The sequence below is a fragment of the Gobio gobio genome (genome assembly GCF_949357685.1).
Source record: "Gobio gobio genome assembly, chromosome: 6".
NCBI classification, from domain to species: domain Eukaryota; kingdom Metazoa; phylum Chordata; class Actinopteri; order Cypriniformes; family Gobionidae; genus Gobio; species Gobio gobio.
Window position 1 is genome coordinate 59,638,717 of NC_137102.1, and position 22,500 is coordinate 59,661,216.

The following is a 22,500-nucleotide window of genomic DNA, read 5'->3' on the forward strand; positions in this document are numbered from 1 at the left end:
ATTATTTTACTTTATTTGACTTATTTTTTACATCATTTCTAATTCTAAGCAAATATGCATATATCATAAAGCTGATCAATCATGCATAAAATACTATAAATAAAATACATATTGCTAAACTACTACATTATTTGACTGTTTTTTGCACAGTGTGAATATGCATATGCAATATATGAATATATTAATTTGACTGATTCTTGCATAACATGAATATGCATATGCAATATATTAATTTGACTGATTTATGCATGATGTGAATATGCATATGCAAAATATTAATTTGAATGATTTTTGGATAATGTGAATATGCGTATGCAATATATTAATTTGACTGATTTTTGGACAATTTAAATATGCATATGCAATATATTAATTTGACAGATTTTGCACAAAGTGAATATGCATATGCAATATATTAATTTGACTGATTTTGCACAACATGAATATGCAGCAATATATTATTATATAAATTTGACAGATTTTTGGATAATGTGAATATGCATATGCAATATATTAATATATTAATTTGACTGAATTATGCATAATGTGAGTATGTATATGCAATGTATTAATATATTAATTTGATAGATTTTGCACAAAGTGAATATGCATATGCAATATATTAATTTGACTGATTTTGCACAACATGTATATGCAATATATTAATATATTAATTTGACAGATTTTTGCACAATGTGAATATGCATATGCAATATATTCATATATTAATTTGACTGATTTTGCACAACATGCATATGCAATATATTAATATATTAATTTGACTGATTTTTGCAAAAAGTGAATATGCATATGCAATATATTAATATATTTATTTGACTGATTTATGCATAATGTGAATATGCATATGCAATATATTAATATATTTATTTGATTGATTTATGCATAATGTGAATATGCATATGCAATATATTAATTTGACTGATTTTGCGCAATATGAATATGCATATGCAATATATTAATTTAACTGATTTTGTGCAATATGAATATGCATATGCAATATATTAATTTGACAGATTTTTGACTGAATATTAGTGTTAATTTTGTCACCTATTTTTAATTTAGTCTTAGTCTTAGTCTTGTGCCAAATGTCCTTGTTAGTTTTAGTCATATTTAGTCATTCACATATCTTTTTTTGTTAGTCAAGTTTTAGTCGACTAAAAGTCTCGTCATTTTAGTCTAGTTTTAGTCAAAAGACAACTCAAGGTATCTTAGTCAAGTTTTAGTCGACCAAAAGTCTAGTCATTTTAGTCTAGCTTTAGTCAAAGGAAAACTCAATATATTATGTGGCAAAATAAGTTACATAAAGTACATATAACCTGCATAATGTGCAACAACACCATAGCTAACTGGTTGATTTACAGCGTTTTTCAGCATTAGCTTATGACACGATGGGCACAAATATCGAGTTCGATCTTGATTCAGTATGAATTCATATGTATATAGCCTACTGTACATAGTATAAGGGAAAATATGTTTTTTACACTTTTTTGGGGTTATATTATATTTGCTTGCATTCTTTACTATTCACTATTATTAACATTTCAAAATTTCACAAATAAGTAAGGAGTTATGATCTGTGTATGTATTAAAGAGCCATACAGGCACCCAGTGGGTAATGGCATTACAAGTGAATTTTTTTATTTTTCCAGCCACAAAATGACTCTAATTTGCCTCTTTGCAGTGGAATTCTCTATTTTAACCTTAATTAATACACTAATTGTAATATAAATAATACAAATATTAGAAGAAAAATATTTTAAGTGATCATTAATGGACCATAAGTATTGCACAAATAGTATTTAGTACCAAAAGATCTCCTCAAAATATTCAATAAATATTATTGAATTAAAATATAGGCTATTTATTTTTGAAATAGTTAAGGTGTATGGTCACATTTGACCATCAATGAGTACAAGTATGACTTAATTAGTAAGGAATACCTGAGGGCTAAATACAAGAAAAACATTAATATTAATGTTAACAATGTTGATCTCTACCACTCTCCATAATAAAATGATACTGTAAATGTGGCTGACGCACACTATGCTGTACTGTTTACCAAAAATTGCTGCAAACACCTGTAAAGGGAAGCTGTTGTGTAACTTACGCGGCTTAAGCCATTCAAATATACTGACACAGCGCTAGAGGTATTGAGCGCTCCGGGAACCACGTGACCACACGCGCGCGGCCGCGAGATGACAGGCGGAGTCTGAGAGAGACCTGTACTCCAGCAACAGCGGGAACTCTTTCTGAATATTTTGAACAGCTGAATATTCATCTCATAATGTAAAAGTAGAGACAATTGTAGACGAAAATGAAGAGAGATTTTATCTTAGTTTTTATTTTATGCAAAACATTTTAGTCTCGTCCTTTTTCGTCAACAATAATGCATGTTAATTTAGTCTTAGTCAGTGTTTTTGGACATTGGTGCAGTCTCGTCATCGTCTCGTCTTCGTCATGGAAAAAAAGGTCGTTAACGAACATATTTAGTCTCGTCTCGTCTGACGAAATTAACACTACTGAATATGCACACGTTATTTTTGCACAATGTAAATATGCATATGCAATATATTTATTTGACTGATTTATGCATAATGTGAATATGCATATGCAATATATTAATATATTAATTTGACTGATTTTTGCAAAAAGTGAATATGCATATGCGAAATATTAATATATTTATTTGACTGATTTATGCATAATGTGAATATGCATATGCAATATATTAATATATTTATTTGACTGATTTATGCATAATGTGAATATGCATATGCAATATATTAATTTAACTGATTTTGTGCAATATGAATATGCATATGCAATATATTAATTTAACTGATTTTGTGCAATATGAATATGCATATGCAATATATTAATTTGACAGATTTTTGACTGAATATGCACACGTTATTTTTGCACAATGTAAATATGCATATGCAATATATTAATTTGACAGAATTTTGCATGATGTGAATATGTATATGCAATATATTAATTTGACTGATTTTGCGCAATATGAATATGCATATGCAATATATTAATTTGACTGATTTTGCACAATATGAATATTTATATGCAATATATTAATTTGAAGGATTTTTGGATAATGTGAATATGCATATGCAATATATTAATTTGATTGATTTTTGCACAAGGCGACTATCTTTATGCAATACATGCAAGATATTAAGATTTTGATCATAAAATAAGGTAAACGGGTAGTGAGTGAGGTGATCAGCAGTTAGAGGTTTGGATCAGAGTAAACAGCTTCAGTTTTACATCTTTCTCTTGAGTTCCCTAAAGTGTAATGTCCTTTATTTGACGCATCACTGATGCTCATGATTGATGTCCTCCTTCTAAAACCAGCCTAACCAGTGGTTTAACAAACCTCCACAAACCTCACGTCGAGCACTTTAGGCTGGTTTAAGGTGGATTTGGCAGCAGGGAAGGGCTTAAATCTTGAAGCTGTGTTTAATTGGAGTGTAATATGAGTGGTAGCAGGAGGGACATTAGCAGATGTTGATGTCTGGTGTGTCTCACCTCTCTCACACCGGTCTCCGCTGTAGCTGGGCAAACACACACACACAAACGAGTCCTCTTTATCGATACAGGTGCCGCCGTTCTCACAGGGATTCGACTGACAGTCGTCAACATCTGCAGGAACAACAGACATCTCATTATTATACATACAATCAATCATGTGTCCCAGAGGAAAAATAGTTATGGAATTTATTACTCATTTATTTGATACTATTTATATGCATATATATAGGCCTATATATATATATATATATTAGTGCTGGGCAATCGATTAATGGCATCCAAAATAAAAGTTTGTGTTTAGTTTGTGTGTGTGTGTTGTGTAATTATAATGTATATATAAATACACACACATGCATGTATATATTATAGACAAATATGTTATATTAATATAATAAATTATTGTTACAGCATATACATGCAAATTTTTCTTAAATATTTCTTATATATTATATATATATATATATATATATATATATATATATATATATATATATATAAATTAATATATATATAAATTAATAATATATATATATATAAAATATAAATACACACACAAGCATGTATATATTTAAGAAAAAAATATTATTTTTATATATAAAACATTTATATTTATATACATTATAGATTATATAAATGTATATACAGTATATACATGCAAATATTTCTTAAATATATACATGAATGTGTGTGTATTTATATATAAATAATAATTGACAGAGTACACACACATATATTATGTAAACACAAACTTTTATTTTGGATGCGATTAATCTTTTGACAGCCCTAATATATTTATATTTATTTATATGTATGTGTGTGTTAGTGTTATTTTTTTAACATACATGCTAGTGTTATTTTAGTATTATTTATATAATATTAACTAATATTTTGAAATAGTTTGTTTCATATTTTCAGTTTTCATTGTAAATTTTGTTGTGCTTTTGGATTATTTTAGTTTTGTATATATATATTTAGCTTTCACTTCTTTTTCTATTTCAGTTTAGGTTTTAATAACTTTAGTTCTTAATTTTAGTTTAAACTGATTTATTTCAGTTGCATGGCGCATTTGCAATTTTCATAATTTCATGATATTTTTCAAGTTTTTTTACGAGACATTTTTTTTTTATCTAAAAATGTATATATTTTTTTTTATTACAGGTTTATTTCAATTACCAAAAATGTTTATTTTTACTAGTTTTAGTTCTAGTTTTAGTTTACAACAACAAGTAATACATTAACGATATGTGGGTTTAAACATATATATGTGTGTGTGTGTGTGTGTGTGTGTGTGTGTGTGTGTGTGTGTGTGTGTGTGTAAAAGAGCCGAGAAACAATTAGAAAGAAACGTAAAGTAACACTGAATTAAATGTGAAATCTTGAAGTAGAAAAACTGAAATAGTATTTTCTTGTAATATGTACTCTAACAATCCAACTTTTCTTTGTGTTTTTACAGTGCACAAAAATATGATGGTGTGTGTGAGAAACAGACTGAAGCTGTTTTCCTCTCAATCTTTCTGTGTATGTGTGTGTGTGTGAGTGTGTGAGTGTGTATGTATATATAGACACACAAGGGAAGGTCAGGTCATACATTCCTCTTCATCACACTATAACATTATACTATATTATATTTAATGAGCCATAATGATCCGTGTCTGTGGGGTCAGAGCGCTGGTGAGGAGAGAATTAGAGAATCAAGAGTGTTTTCTGCTGTATGTCATCATTTACATGAGTGTTATAACACAGGGAGGATGATAATGCTTTAATCTGCTTTTATAATTAATGCTCTGTCTATATACATAATTATAACCAAAGTTATAATGCCAGTCCATGCATGAAGTAACTACACCGCACACACATTACTCACTATGTTTAGTCGTTAAAAGTTTTGGGTCGGTAAAATTAAGCCTTTTCTGCTCACCAAAGCAGCATTTATTTGAGCAAAAATACATAATAAAATTGTGAAATATTATTCCAATGTAAATCATCTGTTCTCTATGTGAATATCTAGTAAAGTGTAATTTATTCCTGTGATCAAAGCTGAATTTATCATCATTACTCCAGTCTTCAGTGTCACATGATCCTTCACTAATCATTCTCATATGAGGATCTGATGATCAACACACATTCATGATTACTATCAATGATGAAAACAGTTCATATTTTTATTTTTCAGGATTCTTTGATGAATATAAAGTTCTAAAGAACAGCATTTATTTGAATCTTTTGTAACATTATAAATGTCTCTACTGTCTCTTCTGATCAGTTTAACGCGTCCTTGATTAATGTCTTTCAGAATGCATCATTAGAAACCTGATTGTATGTTCTTTAAACCTCTTTAGCTGTGTTCATATCTTGACAGATCACAGAGATATTAATAACACCTTCTGCACCTTTAATCGAATCAGCCAAGTGTAAAACAGAGCACAGCACATTTACATAATTGTACACTCATTCACAGTAATAAACTGTCAGGGTGTGTGAACGCGTGGCAAAATATTTACAGAAGCAAGCAGTGCTGTCAGGTTTCATTACAACCAGGAGAAAAGGATCATTCTGGGATGGAACGAGTGCCCACACAAACACCCACAGGCATCATATGACACATCCTCATGAAGAAACACACACGCTTCATCACAACAGCCAAACCAAGATCTAGCATAACCACATCCCCTCTGACGTCTGCTCCTGTAGATCGCGGTAAACCAGCGGCTGAAGCGTCTCGTCTGAAACTCCACGTCTGAATCAAGATCAACTCATGACTGGCTTTAAAAGAGGACAAATTATGTTTCTGGTTCTACTAGAGCAGGTTTTCCTGCTTGAATGTTGATTATTTCCTCATATTCTCCATTGTCTGTTATGCTCTGTTTAGTTCCTGTCTCTCTGAAGCCCCTCCTTCTGAAAAGCACACTGTGCTCTGATTGGTCGGCTGGAGCAGTGTGTTGTTATTGGTCAAGTGCTTCCAGCGTGATTGGAAAATGTCCCGCCCCTTACCATAACCGCCAGTTTCAACACACTACTAACTAACTCAACCAGGCCCCGCCCCCTTTATTCTGAATATAAATTATTTAAACGAGGAATATTGTGACGTGTTTGTTCCCGGAAGAAAACCCAAGACTACAATGGAGGCGTTTCAGGAGTTCAGCAACACTGACACTGATAGAGAGAAGAACTCAAACAGCAACATTGATGAACATGGGAAAAGCATTATAGGTCCTCTTTAAAGAAATAGTACACAAAAAATATTTTATTCCAAACCCATAAAATCTTCTTGTGCCATATTTTAATGTTGATTTGAGAGCAGCAGCAGATAGAATTATTTAGAGAAAGGGGTGGTTCTTCATAATGAGGTCGGTTTAGGGGCGGGGTCAGGGGTGGTTCTTCATAATGAGGTAGGTTTAGGGGCGGGGTCAGGGGTGGTCCTTCATAATGATGTATGTTTAGGGGCGGGGTCAGGGGTGGTCCGTCATAATGAGGTATGTTTAGGGGGCGGGGTCAGGGGTGGTCCTTCATAATGATGTATGTTTAGGGGCGGGGTCAGGGGTGGTCCGTCATAATTAGGTATGTTTAGGGGCGGGGTCAGAGGTGGTCCTTCATAATGAGGTAGGTTTAGGGGGCGGGGTCAGGGGTGGTCCGTCATGATGAGGTATGTTTAGGGGCGGGGTCAGGGATGGTCCTTCATAATGAGGTAGGTTTAGGGGTGTGTTAGGGGAGGTCCTTCATAATGGGGCGGGGTCAGGGGTGGTCCTTCATAATGAGGTAGGTTTAGGGGTGGGGTCAGGGGTGGTCCTTCATAATGAGGTAGGTTTATGGGTGGGTTAGGGGAGGTCCTTCATAATGGGGCGGGGTCAGGGGTGGTCCTTCATAATGAGGTAGGTTTAGGGGCGGGGTCAGGGGTGGTCCTTCATAATGAGGTAGGTTTAGGGGTGGGGTCAGGGGTGGTCCTTCATAATGAGGTAGGTTTAGGGGTGGGGTCAGGGGTGGTCCTTCATAATGAGGTAGGTTTAGGGGTGTGTTAGGGGTGGTCCTTCATAATGGGGCGGGGTCAGGGGTGGTCCTTCATAATGAGGTAGGTTTAGGGGTGGGGTCAGGGGTGGTCCTTCATAATGAGGTAGGTTTAGGGGCGGGTCAGGGGTGGTCCTTCATAATGAGGTAGGTTTAGGGGCGGGGTCAGGGGTGGTCCTTCATAATGAGGTAGGTTTAGGGGTGGGGCGTAGGGGCGGTCCTTCATAATGGGGCGGGGTCAGGGGTGGTCCTTCATAATGAGGTAGGTTTAGGGGTGGGGCGTAGGGGCGGTCCTTCATAATGGGGCGGGGTCAGGGGTGGTCCTTCATAATGAGGTAGGTTTAGGGGTGGGGCGTAGGGGCGGTCCTTCATAAGGACCACCCGTGTAGGGTGGTCAAATACATAAATGCAAAAACTGATATTTTATGCAATTGAGATTTGCATTATAGTACCTATTTCTTTATGTGAGTGCACTATGTATGGGGATAATATATCAAACGTTATATATAGGACTGTGTGATAATAGTTTAAAAAATCACACAAGAAAAGAGAGCATGGGGAAAAGTGAAGCGGTTCAGAGTCATTGAGGGTCTGTCACAGGCCTGTGTAAGCGCTTTACAGCTCGCGGATTACTCAAAAAGATCTGGAGACTGTTTATAGGGCATTAATGCAGACATTTCCCAATATAGCAAACACTTCTGAGGCTCAACGTTTGTCAGGCTTGCAAAAAAGTTGTCATCAGAGTCATCAGAGAAAAGATAAAGTTGAAAGTCTTAAAAGTTTGTGTAACGGCATCAGTCGCAAAGTCCCAAACGTCAGACTCATAAACTTAAAGTTGAAGTTGTTCGGTTTTAAGTGGATATCAGACGAGCAGAGGATCATGGGAAGGCTGTATCCTGAGCTCAGGATTTTTTAAGCAACTTAATGCGTGACGATTGGAGCGTTGTGTTCATCACACCATTTCATGGCTCTTTAAATGTGACTGGAAGAAAATGAAGCCTGATGAAAACTTGAATAAGCTGAATGTCATGAAGCCTTTTCAAGAACATAATTCATCATAAAATTTAATTAAAGTTGACAGAGATATTATTTTCATAATAATAAAGCATTCCTCCACAAATTCTCATTAATGTTAAATGGAAAGATAATGATACAGTATGGAAAACGCAAAAAAAAAAAAGAAAACAAAAAGAAGTGATTTCTAAATTTACTTTGACTTGTATTTCATTGCAGACAATATGAACACAATATTTCATGTTTTGTCTGGTCAACTTCATGTCATTTGTAAATATGCATCCTTTCCTGTCATTCAGACCTGCAACACATTTAAAAAAAGTTGGGACAGTAAAGCATTTACCACTTTGTAACGTTGCCATTCCTTTTCACAACACTTAAAAGAGGTTTAAGGACTGAAGACACCAAGTGATGAAGTGTTTCAGGTGTAATTTTGTCCCATTCTTCCTGCAAACAAGTATTAAGGTGGGCAACAGTACAGGGTCTTCGTTGTCGCATTTTGCGCTTCAAAATGTGCCACACATTCTCTATTGGAGACAGGTCGGGACTGCAGGCAGGCCAGTCAAGTACCCGAACCCTCTTCCTCCGCAGCCAGGACTTTGTAATGTGTGCAGAATGTGGTTTTGCATTGTCTTGTTGAAATATGCATGGACGTTCCTGGAAAAGATGTCTTCTTGAAGGCAGCATATTATGCTCCAAAATCTCTGTACTTTTCAGCATTAATGGTGCCTTCACAGAAGTGCAAGTTACCTTTGCCAAGGGCACTGACACAACCCCATACCATGACAGACCCTGGCTTTTGGACTTGTTGCTGGTAACAGTCTGGATGATCCTTTTCTTCTTTGGTCCGGAGCACACGGCGTCCATTCCTTCCACAAAATACCTCAAAAACTGATTCATCTGACCACAGCAGAGTCCTGCACGGGTGGGTACCCGACGGGTGACCCACGAATATTGCTGAAACGGGTGAAAAACATCCTACTGTGTCGGATACGGGTGCGGGTCGGGCAAGGGAGAAACACGAATCTAAACACGGGTTTTAAACTGTCACGTGCAAACGAATATAGGCCTATATATAAACAATATATGCATGTATATTGTAGATGTGTTCCTAAAAATATGCATATACAAAAATACGCCTTGCTTGTAGTCCAAGTTGATAAAATTATTTCAGATCCATATCAGTTCATCTGTGGCCGCGCGGCGCGAAGAATCACAACCGCTCGCGCGCTATCTGCCTGTACTGCAGTCATCAAGATGGATCATGAGGAATTGAAGAAAATATAGCCGCAAATGTGGAAGTTCATCGCCGAGGAGGCACGCAGATAACTGTGGTAACAAACCAAACACAAGCAGTTCTATCGAACAGTATTTATGTTATGTTTCCTGAGTTTGGTCTCTTAATAACACTGTCTTAGTACGTTAAGCCACGTTAAGTGTTTTTTTATAATGGTTTTCTATGGTAGGAAAACGTTTAACGTGTAATTATACGCGTTGTGTTCATATTCTGGGCTCATCTGATTTTTTGTACGTAGTATACGTTATTAGTATTATGTTTACTGAGTTTAGTCTCTTAATAACAGTACATTAAGCCACGTTAAGCTCCCAGCAGAAGTTGTCCTTGTGTTAATGGTCGTGTAATAACTTCTGTATGCTGGCAATAAACATTTTTGTTAGTGTCTATAATGTAATATGCTAAACTGATTTATTGCGGGTGCGGGTCGGGTGACGGTTCTATTTTAAGCGGGTCGGGTCTTTTTTTTTTAGGGTCGAGATTTTATTTAGTGCTGTTGTCGGAAAACGGGTCGGATGCGGGTTTAAGCACTGTGGGTACGGGTTTTCAAAATCGGACCCGTGCAGGACTCTGGACCACAGTACACGTTTCTACTGTGTGATGGTCCATCCCAGATGCCTCCGAGCCCAGAGAAGTCGACGGCGCTTCTGGACACTGTTAACATAGGGCTTCCTTTTGGCACAGTACAGTTTAAACTGGCATTTGTGGATGTAACTACGTATTGTGGTACTTGACAAAGGTTTGCCAAAGTAGTCCTGAGCCCATGTGGTGATATCGCTTCTAGATGAATGACGATTCTTGATGCAGTGCCGCCTGAGGGATCGGAGATCACGGTTGTTCAGCTCAGGCTTGCGCCCTTGTCCTTTACGCACTGAAATTCCTCCAGATTCCTTGAATATTTTAATTATGTTATGCACTGTTGAATGTGAAATATCCAAAACTCTTCCTATCTTTCTTTGAGGAACATTGTTTTTAAACATTTCAATAATTTTCTCACGTATTTGTTGGCAAACTGGCGATCCTCGGCCCATCTTTGCTCCTAAAGGATTAGACCTTTCCTGGATGCTGCTTTTGTACCAAATCATAATTACAATCACCTGTTGACATCACCTGTTTCAAATCACATCATTATTTAACCATTTTACCTCATTACTAGCCCTAAATTACTCCTGTCCCAACTTTTTTTGAAATGTGTTGCAGGTCTGAATGACAGGAAAGGATGCATATTTACAAATGACATGAAGTTGACCAGACAAAACATGAAATATTTGGTGTTCATATTGTCTGCAATGAAATACAAGTCAAAGTAAAATTTAGAAATCACTTCTTTATTTTTTTTGCGTTTTCCATACTGTCCCAACTTTTTCTGATTTGGGGTTGTACATATACATATATATTTAAATATTAATGTATTAGGGGAGTATTTGTTGTACTGACTTTGTTTATATTAAATAAATATATATTTGATTAATATAATACAATACAGTTATTTGTTACTATCATATGATAATCTAATGAGCCAATGAGGAAAACAGGAATTACAAAATGTAAAAAAATATAGTGATCCCATATATATTTACACCGATCAGGCATAACATTATGACCAGCTGAAGTGAATAACACTGATGATCTCATGTTAGTGGGTGGGATATATTAGGCAGCAAGTGAACATTTTATCCTCAGAGTTGATGTGTTAGAAGCAGGAAAAATGGGCAAGCGTAAGGATTTGAGCGAGTTTGACAAGGGCCAGATTGTGACGGGTCAGAGCATCTCCAAAACGGCAGCTCTTGTGGGGTGTTCCCGGTCTGCAGTGGTCAGTCTCTATCAAAAGTGCTCCAAGGAAGGAAGCCAGAAACCATCTTGGTGCCAGATACACCACAGCACACCTTCAGGGCTCTAGTGGAGTCCATGCCTGGACGGGTCAGCAAAAGGGGGACCAACACAATATTAGGACGGTGGTGCAAACATACATACCTATATAGAGATGAATTCACCCTTAAACATCACATTAAATCTGTGAGCACTTGATTTCCATGATCAGTCACGTTGATATTCGCCAGTCTGAAGGAAAAGCCCTCACTGAAGTCATGCCGTTTCTTAAAGACTCCAAAGGTACTTCTGCTCTTCATGAATATTTGAATATGTGGCTCATACATAATGCAAACCGGGAGCCGCTCCGCAAGCACTGAGCCTCTGAAGTGTTCATGTCTTCACACACATTCTGCTCACAGACACAAATCACGCGCAGATTAACAGCGGATTACTGCACACATACAGTACAGCCTCAGAGAACAGATCGAAACACCGCCTTTCTTCTGTGAAGCACAAAGCAGGAAAGAAAGCTAATACAGCTATTACCAACCAAACACACTCATCTAACGCTCAGCCTTTTCATTATCAGAAGAGCACAAACTCTCATGGCTCTCTCACTGCCGTAGACGTGAAGAGGTCAAAATAAACCTGTCAACCTTCCCTTGACCTCTGACCCCCAAACGCACGCCTCTGTGTCTCAAATGATGGACTACATGACCTCTGACCTCCGTATTGACCTCCGCCTATATGGCAGCTGTTAAGCAGAGCATTTAATCAGAAAAGATCCTTCGGAAAGAAATGGCACCTAATTATTATTTAAGCCTTAAATCATTAAAAATATATTTAATTATGCTGAAAAATAGCTTAAATAAAATATTGGATAAAAAAACGTCCTGAATGTTCCTGAACTAAAGTAAAAAATTATACAAAAAAAAAACTGAGACTAAGCTATAAAAATAAATATTTAAAACAACACAAACTAATAAAAATAAAAGTAAAAACTAAAACTAAAATAAAAGCGGAAAATATAAAATAAATGCTAATTCAAAATATTAATGAATACTATAATATAAATTTTATAAATATTTTAGAAATGTAAGAAAATTTTAATTGAGACAGAGTTGAATATTTTCCTCTAGTTATATTTTAAAACAAAAAAATCTGAAGCATTTCATTTTTTAATAACAAAATTCCTTGATATTTAATTTTTTTTTTTTGAGTCAAATAATCTTGTGATTATATATATATATATATATATATATATATATATATATATATATATATATATATATATATATATATATATATGTAACCGTTACTTTTGAACGTTTTAAAAATTTAACAGTTACTTTTGCATGTTCTCTGAACGTTAAATGTTCTAAAAAAATGTTAGTTACTTTTGAACATTTAAAAAATGTTGCAGTTACTTTTGAACGTTTTAAAAATGTTACAGTTACTTTTGAACGTTTAAAAATTGTTACAGTTACTTTTGAACATTTTAAAAATGTTACAGTTACTTTTGGACATTTTAAAAATGTTACAGTTACTTTTGAACATTTAAAAAATGTAACAGTTTCTTTTGAACATTTAAAAAACTTAATAGTTACTTTTGAACATTTTAAAAATGTTAGAGTTACTTTTGAACGTTCTAAAAATATTACAGTTACTTTAGAATGTTCTCTAAATGTTAGTTACTTTTGAACGTTTTAAAAATGTAACAGTTACTTTTGAATGTTCTCTAAATGTTACATGTTCTAAAAATGTTACAGTTACTTGTGAACATTTTAAAAATGTTACAGTTACTTTTGAACATTTAAAAAATGTAACAGTTACTTTTGAACATTTTAAAAATGTTACAGTTACTTTTGAACATTTTAAAAATGAAACAGTTACTTTTGAATGTTCTCTGAACGTTACATGTTCTAAAAAATGTTACAGTTACTTTTGAACATTTTAAAAATGTAACATTTACTTTTGAACATTTTAAAAATGATACAGTTACTTTTGAACATTTTAAAAACGAAACAGTTACTTTTGAATGTTCTCTGAACGTTACATGTTCTAAAAAATGTTAGTTACTTTTGAACGTTTTAAAAATGTAACAGTTACTTTTGAACGTTTAAAAAATGTAACAGTTACTTTTGAACATTCTAAAAATGTTACAGTTACTTTTGAACGTTTTAAAAATGTTACAGTTACTTCTGAACGTTTTCTGAATGTTCTAAAAATGTGACAAATGTTTACCTAAAACATTTCAAAAGAAGAAAAAAAAAACCTTCCGTTTGTGTTTTTAGGTTTTGAGAACATTAGATAACTCTGACAGAACATTCTATTCCCGTAACTGATGAATGTTTGTTCATAACTTTGAAAGAACCTTGCCAGAACGTCAGCTGGGCAAATGTGTTCAAACGCACTTCTTTAATGATGTGTTTGTGGAGCTGGTCACTGTGTTCTTTCATAAGAGCAGCTCCACAGAAGAAATACAGTCATACACTATGTGTTCGGATCACCATGAAGGTGAGAAAACGGTCATTTTCTGGGTGTAATATCTCTTTAAAGTCTGGATTTGCTCACCGATTTCACAGCTCTCTCCTGCGTATCCCTGCGGACAGAAGCAGCGGAAAGCCTCTCCGTGAGGAAGACACGTTCCTCCGTGCAGACAGCTGCATCTGTCATCCGCTGCAAAACACAGAACACACATCAGCATCTGTCTGCCGGCCCCATGAGTGTGTAGAGTGTGTCAGCGAGGTCAATGAGTCCAGCTTCACAAACATCATTCATCTGACATTCAAGCACGGGCAGGAACTGGATTTGTAATGAGCAATAATAACAGCGATGCTCAGCACTAAACAGCGGTTTAGCATCTAAATACAGTATTTGTTTAAGGTGTGTGAAATTAATCAAAATCAAACCCAATCGGGATCTGGATAAGTGTATCAAATAGCAAAGATTTGTGCTGCATGAACAAATGAGAAGCTTTAGATTTAAAATGAAGAAATTAAGAGAGCCATAAATATTAATATTGTATTTTTACAGTTGCACTATAAAATTGTATTATATTATTGTTTTTAAATACTCTAATTATGATATATATATATATATATATATATATATATATATATATAATAGTAATATTTGTTATTTTATTTAATATTCTTTAGTAATAATAATAATTATTATTATTATTTAAAAATATGTATAATATTATATTTATATTAAAAATAAAATTATTATATGTAATATTATATTATTGTTCTTAAATACTCTAATTAATTATTAATATTTTTTGTAAATATTATATAATAGAAATATCTGTTATTTTATTATACATTATTATAAAAATGCTACTACTACTAGTACTAATAAGTTACTATTATTAAAATCAATATAATTAACTTATTTATATTAATATATAATTATTATAAAATAAATTATTACAAAATTATACAACTGATAATAATAATGAGAATCTATAACAAAAATCTATATTATTATATAAAAATCATTATTATGAAAATAAGTTATTATAAAAAAATCAAAGATTCAATGAGCTGTTCGTAAACGACTGCCCCATTCTTGAACGAATCAGCCGTTTGAACGAATCGACTCAACGAATCACTCAAAAAGGCTTAAGACGGCCACCTGCACCACCTACTGGCGGTTTAGTTTCGCGTTTAAACATTCTTTCCAACATTTCTTATTTGTATATTCATAAAATATTTAAAACAATCTCATAACATTATTTAATTCAGTGTAAATTATTTAATTTGATTCGTAACAGCCCTATAGTGTCTTATTCTAATTGAATATATAGATCAAATTTAAGAATATAATATGAAAGCTGAAGCATAGCCTATATTTAATAAGATTATGGAAAAAATGCCCTTTATAAAAGGTCAAAATATCACAAATATGCAGATTTAAATATGTCAAAGCTGATTGAACACTGGTGAGAATATTGCTTCAGAATAGATTATATTTAAAACACACAAAAAAATTATAATCCGGACAAGCAAGATTTTTACTCGGACAAGTGAAGGACAGATTTACTTTAAAGGGGTGGTAAACCACGATTTCACTATTCTAACTTTAGCTAGCGTGTAATGTTGCTGCTTGAGCATAAACAACATCTGCAAAGTTACAACGTTCAAAGTTTAAAGCAAAGGGAGATATTTGCTTTTAAAGAAATCAGTTTCTAAGAACTACAGCAAACGGCCAGTAGGCGACTACACACATTCCTCCAGGGTTGGTGACATCACCAGGCTCAATATTTACATAAACCCCTCCTCCGAGAATATTAAATAAGGGGGGGTGAGGCCATTTTGTATCGCGGCGCTGTTGTGGTATAGTTAGGCTGGAGTGTTGTTGCCGCGATGCCGAGGAAACGCTGTTATTTTCATCAGGATTGCAGGTCTGGGGTACTTGCTCTGTTCAGCCTTCATAGGGACGGGGGTGCGTTGCAGAGCGTTTAACATACAGCATGTTATATGCACATGTGTGTTTGAGTCAGCGGGGAATCAGGCGCGCGCAGGGCTCCTGCAGCACATCTAACAGAGGAAAACATCCACGTCTTCGCGATTTCAATGCCAGATTTGCACAACGTCAGCTGCGTGAAAAAAACACTGCCGGTGCGTGGATGCACGACGCGCGCGCTGCACATTTCACGGAGGACAACACAATCTTCCACAAACTTCGCGAGTTCAATACAGGATATGCACAACGGCTTGTCCTGAAAGCTGGATTTACAAACAGAAGCTGTTTACGGGCCACAACCTGTAAGTCTGATTTATTTTTCATCGATGTGTTTTCCTGTAATAGGTTGTAGGAAGGAAGTAAACAGATGACAACACTGTTCTGCAAACCAGTCTGTTAAATGCTCATTCATACTTAACGTTATCCGACGAACACCTAACGTTACAAACACTAACGTTAAAATCTCAACAGCGAACCTGGCATTAGTGTAAATGATTCTTTGATTAAAGCTTTTATGTATTGTTTATCTTCAGGCATGCTAAACATGCTTCTGTGTGTGATTTGGCTAACTTACTAGTTAAAGCCAGTGTTTAGTGTTTGTTTTGGGTTAATAGTTCTTGCGACAGATATTTGGCTATAATCGTTCTAAAAATACAAAAGTAACAGTGCCATTCAGTAGCGATCATTATAGATCCGCAGTCTTTACTCTTGAGGACTGAACAGGTTCTGCTCGATCATCTTCACTCAAATGTTCTGGGTCTGATTCGAGCTCATATGGTTTTATTGACGCCGTTGTTTCTAACATATATATGTTTCTAATATATATATATATATATATATATATATATATATATATATATATATATATATATATATATATATATATATATATATATATATATATATATATATATATATATATATATATATATATTAGGGGTGTAACGGTACACAAACGTTACCCGTCCTTCGGATGAGACGTTAAACCGAGGTCCTGACTCTCTGTGCTCATTAAAAATCTCAGGTTGTCCTTCGATAAAGAGTAGGGGTGTAACCCCGGCATTCTGGACAAAATTTGCCCATTGGCCCCTGTCCATCACGGCCTCCTTATCATCCCCATATATATATATATACGATTGGCTTCATCACTCTGTCTCCTCTCCACCATAAGCTGGTGTTTGGTGGGAGTTCTGGCACAAAATGGCTGCCGTCGCATCATCCAGGTGTTGCTGCACATTGGTGGTGGATGTAGAGATTCCTCCCTTCTATGTAAAGCGCTTTGAGTGCCTAGAAAAGCGCTATATAAATGTAACATATTATTATTATTACAAAACTGACGGTTCGGTGCAGGTTCGGTACACCAGTTTTACAAAATAGCTTTATTTATTTTTATTAAACTGGTTTACTGAAAAAATTGTGTCTGTCCTTAAATGAATTCAATTATAACTGAAAGTTTCTTAAAGATAATGCTGTAAACTATAGGGAGCCCTTACTCACACATTACTGTAATATTAAAGGACAGAACACAAACTATTAGCATAAATTCAGCTGATATTCATGTTTAGATATAATAATCAACACTCAAAAGCTTCACATTAGGCAGTTTTTGCATTCACTTCTAAATCTAATTATAAAAATTGTTTTTTCTCCAATTGGTTGTTGAGATATAATCATTCATACACAGTGTGTGTCATTTTCCTGACAGATTTATTTAAACACATTAATAATCCAGACATCAGTAAGAGGTTCAGATGAATATAACGGCTAATATCGGTCATATATTCAGTGAAAGAGTTGATTTCTCTAGTGAACTCACAGCTGTGGACACTGAATGACTTCTGAGGTCATGTGATGCTGCGTCACATTGTTCTCAAGCTGTTTTATTGACGTCTTTCTGCCGTTGAAACACTGATTGAGCGATTACACCACATTTGATACACTTCAGTAAGTGTGTAATGTATCCTCAACACACCTCAGATGTTCATTCATGTTTATTCTTTAGGAAGAGATGATCGTGTTCACTCGTGCGCCTATACAGTGATCAGTCACGTCGCATTAAAGAGCATCAAAACGGCATTTATCGTTTGAATCTCGTAATTTCACCACAGGCGATAGACTTCAGTTTAGAGGGACTCAGCACACGTTAAAGGGTTAGTTCACCCAAAAATTAAAATTCTGTCATTAATTCCTCACCCTCATGTCGTTGGACACCCGTCAGACCTCCGTTCATCTTCAGACACAAATGAAGATATTTTAGTGTAAATCTGATGCTCTGAAAGGCCTCCATTGGCTCAATGCACTTTACACTCTCAAGACCCTTAAAAGGCACTAAAGACGTCGTTACAAAGTCCATCTCACTACAGCGGCTCTACAATAACTTTATGGAGTGACGAGAATAGTTTTTGTGTGCAAAAAAACCCTAAATAACGACTTATATAGTGATGACGATTTCAAAACACGGCCTCATGAAGCTTCGAAGCGTTATGAATCAGTGAGTCGATTCAGCAGTTTGAATCGCCAAATTTCAGCAGTTTGGCGGTTTGACACACGATCCGAATCATGATTCGACTCACTGATTCATAACGCTTCGAAGCTTCATGAGGCCGTGTTTTGAAATCGTCATCACTATATAAGTCGTTATTTAGGGTTTTTTTGCGCACAAAAACTATTCTCGTCACTCCATAAAGTTATTGTAGAGCCACTGTAGTGAGATGGACTTTGTAACGACGTCTTTAGTGTCTTTTAAGGGTCTTGAGAGTGTAAAGTGCATTGAGCCAATGGAGGCCTTTCAGAGCATCAGATTTACACTAAAATATCTTCATTTCTGTTCTGAAGATGAACGGAGGTCTGACGGGTGTCCAACGACATGAGGGTGAGGAATTAATGACAGAATTTTCATTTTTGGGTGAACTAACCCTTTAAGAGTTGATCAAAATTGTTAGATGCATTAATAACGGTCATCCCACTTTTTGAGAATAGATGTGAAAATGCACTATTCATACTTATTATTGCTGAAGTGCAAGTATGAAACAATGAAAGTCTGAAAAAGTTATGGAAGCTTAAATTGACTCTAAATCAAATCTACAGTACTAAAAAAAAATTTCCCCAAAATTATTTTACTCTGAAATCAAAGCCAACTGTCTAACCAAGTTGTGTTCCAAATTTGAAGTTGATATCACAAAAATTAAAGTTCCCATGAGATTTTGTTTAGGCGCAGTACCAGAAATATCCACCAGATGTCACACACTTTCCATTGAATTTCTTTTGATTTGACATTTCTGTCCTAATAGCTCTTCTATCACCAAATATGGAACCTTGATGCTGCGTTCACACTAGGGCTGTAATCAACCAAAGGAAATCTTGGTCGACTGAAGTCCTGAAATTTTCGACTAAAAATCGACTAAAGTGACGTTAGGAAAAAAAACGTTAAATGAATTAGCTGCACACTGTGCGCAGTACTTGGTAGCCTTGTTGTCTGCCTAAATTAATTATAAATAAACATAAAAAACTAGTAGGCTATTTGCAGAATATTAAATCGTTTTTGAGCTGATTATTTTGCACTGAAATGAGTCTGACACACGAGTCTGTCGGCTCTGACAGCGGTGCATCACGTGCACCTGCGCAATATCATAGCCTACGATTTCCCTAAATCTATTACTGTGTTGCCAACTAGATATCATCACAAGAACTTTTGAGGAATATGCAACATAATTTAGACAATTGTTTTTGTCATATGTTTTATAATAACTGACAGACAGTATCATTTCAGCCGCTCTGTGCAGCTCGAACAGGAGCTGAGCTCAGCTTCGCGGCTGAGACACGAATAGACTATTAACTTAAAGCTTTTACTCTTAAACACAAAAGGCACGTCCACTTTAATAAAAAAGGAATATTTATTAAACAAGCCAGATCAAGAGCAGAAAAAACGCTCTCACAATTAAATAAATAATATACAAGAAAACTAGCCTTCTTCAATCTGTCTCTTCTACAGTGGGTTGGGCTAATCCAAAAGAAGTGAAAACAATGGGGGTGTTCTGAAGGCAGACTGATACCTGTGAAACAGGGGTGCTCTGAAAACACCCCCATTAGCAATTAGTGCTTTCCACCTGATGAAAATGAACGCGGCGCGGCAAAACTGATGAAATGAACGCAGCAAAACTAATGAAATGAACGCAGCAAAACTAATGAAAACGAATGAAATGAACGCAGCAAAACTAATGAAATGAACGTAGCTCGGCAAAACTGATGAAATGAACGCGGCAAAACTAATGAAATGAACGTAGCTCGGCAAAACTGATGAAATGAACGCGGCAAAACTAATGAAATGAACGTAGCTCGGCAAAACTGATGAAATGAACGCGGCAAAACTAATGAAATGAACGTAGCTCGGCAAAACTGATGAAATGAACGCGGCAAAACTAATGAAATGAACGTAGCTCGGCAAAACTGATGAAATGAACGTAGCTCGGCAAAACTAATGAAATGAACGTAGCTCGGCAAAACTGATGAAATGAACGCGACAAAACTGACAGTACAGATCCACTAGCGCGGTGTTGTGACGCTTCCCCTCATGTGTATGTTGATGGGCGTTCCTCAAGTTTACCGCTATGGATGTGCGTTTGAGTCAGCGGGAATGAAAAACAAAGGACCAGCGAGAGACTTCTCTTCGCCAGTGGGTTGGGCTAATCCAAAAGAAGTGAAAACAATGGGGGTGTTCTGAAGACAGACTGTTACCTGTGAAACAGGGCTGCTCTGAAAACACCCCCATTAGCAATTAGTGCTTTCCACCTGATGAAATGAACGCGGCGCAGCGAAACCATAGGGCGAAACTGATTAAATGAACGCAGCAAAACTAATGAAATGAACGCGGGAAAAATCGACCAATCAAAATTTTGGTCGAGCCAGAACGTATCGACTAATAATCGACTAATCGACTGGGGGATTACAGCCCTAGTTCACACCAAACAATAGAGCGTCAAAACCGCGTCTAGTTGGACGCTTTTGAACATTTTGAATCCATCCATTCCGTATAAATCGAGCGTTTGAAGCGAAATAGACGTGTGTTCAAGTCGCTCCAGGAGAAATATGTCATAAAACACCACTCTGCCTCTTTTCATTTTCATTAAAAATATATATTAAACATTAATAGCCACACAAATGTGGTCCAGGCAACTCCTACATTATCTTCACTGCATGTATATTTAAATATCCTAAAAAATAAAGTTATGGAACTTCTCTTTGCCCTCAGTCAAAGCGATTTGACAGACAGGTCAAGATTAGAAAAGGTTTTGACTATAAAGTAGTTCAAATAAATTCTGTAATATGAAACCATTAGGGGGAGGAGCCTGCTAAAAGAATTTAAAGTACTGTTTCCATGACAACGCAACACCCAATTTCTTTCACACGATGAATTTTGAGTTTGTTAACATTCGAATGACACCTAATTTATGATGATTACTAACATATGATACAATTTTTATTTATAATATAATCCAATCAGAAGGATGTATTTTTCCCACATATGTGAGAAAGTCACACGTTTGTCTCCGTGTAGTTATTTTTCTCTGTTAGTCTTTGTCTTTTCCTCTCTCTCTCTCTCTCTCTCTCTCTCGCTCTCATTGATGGGTTTTACAAACTCTCTTGGATGCACTCAGGTTCTGTTGTCATGGTAACTGTGCTGAGAGTGGCCAGCCCATCATCCTCTCACTCCACAGGCCACGCCCCCTCAGCCAGACCGGCAGTATTATGATTTACCATCACTTCAGCCTTAATTGGTTTGTTGGCTGTTTTTACCACAAATGCAAATGAGCCACTATGAGATACTGCACACAGAGAACTATAAGCAACATTATATCACTGTTAAAAATCACCGCTCACCTTTGCAGTTGCCCTCTTGACCTCACAAAGCGGAGCGATATAGAAATATTGCATAATGAGAGAGAAATGGAGTGATCATCAGGGGTGAAGAATAACCCACCACTGCATATTCACTGACACACGTGTGCTGAAATCATTTTAATCTACTTCAAAACACTTCAGATATTATTAACATGCTGCTTATAAATAATACCATACCATATTTTACACAAAATATATATATTTAAAATATATATATTTAATATTTTTTATTTCATATATTAGTATACTTTCAAAATAAAACAGATTTAAGGTTCAAAACAGTGCTATTTAATTTAATTGATATACCGATCAGGCATAACATTATGACCAGCTGAAGTGAATAACACTGATGATCTCATGTTAGTGGGTGGGATATATTAGGCAGCAAGTGAACATTTCGTCCTCAGAGTTGATGTGTTAGAAGCAGGAAAAATGGGCAA

At 35.4% G+C, this 22,500-nt stretch overlaps 1 protein-coding gene across 1 annotated transcript in view; it reads right to left on the minus strand.

Annotated features, from left to right (window-relative positions):
- ncana (neurocan a) overlaps positions 1 to 22,500 on the minus strand; it is a 133,699-nt gene that overhangs the window by 19,074 nt on the left and 92,125 nt on the right. Inside the window, exons 10-11 of the mRNA XM_079819706.1 lie at positions 14,264 to 14,368; positions 3,565 to 3,678 (exon numbers count right to left, since the gene is read on the minus strand). Of these exons, the coding sequence (XP_079675832.1) occupies positions 3,565 to 3,678; positions 14,264 to 14,368 (219 nt within the window). The remainder of the gene's footprint in view (positions 1 to 3,564; positions 3,679 to 14,263; positions 14,369 to 22,500) is intronic.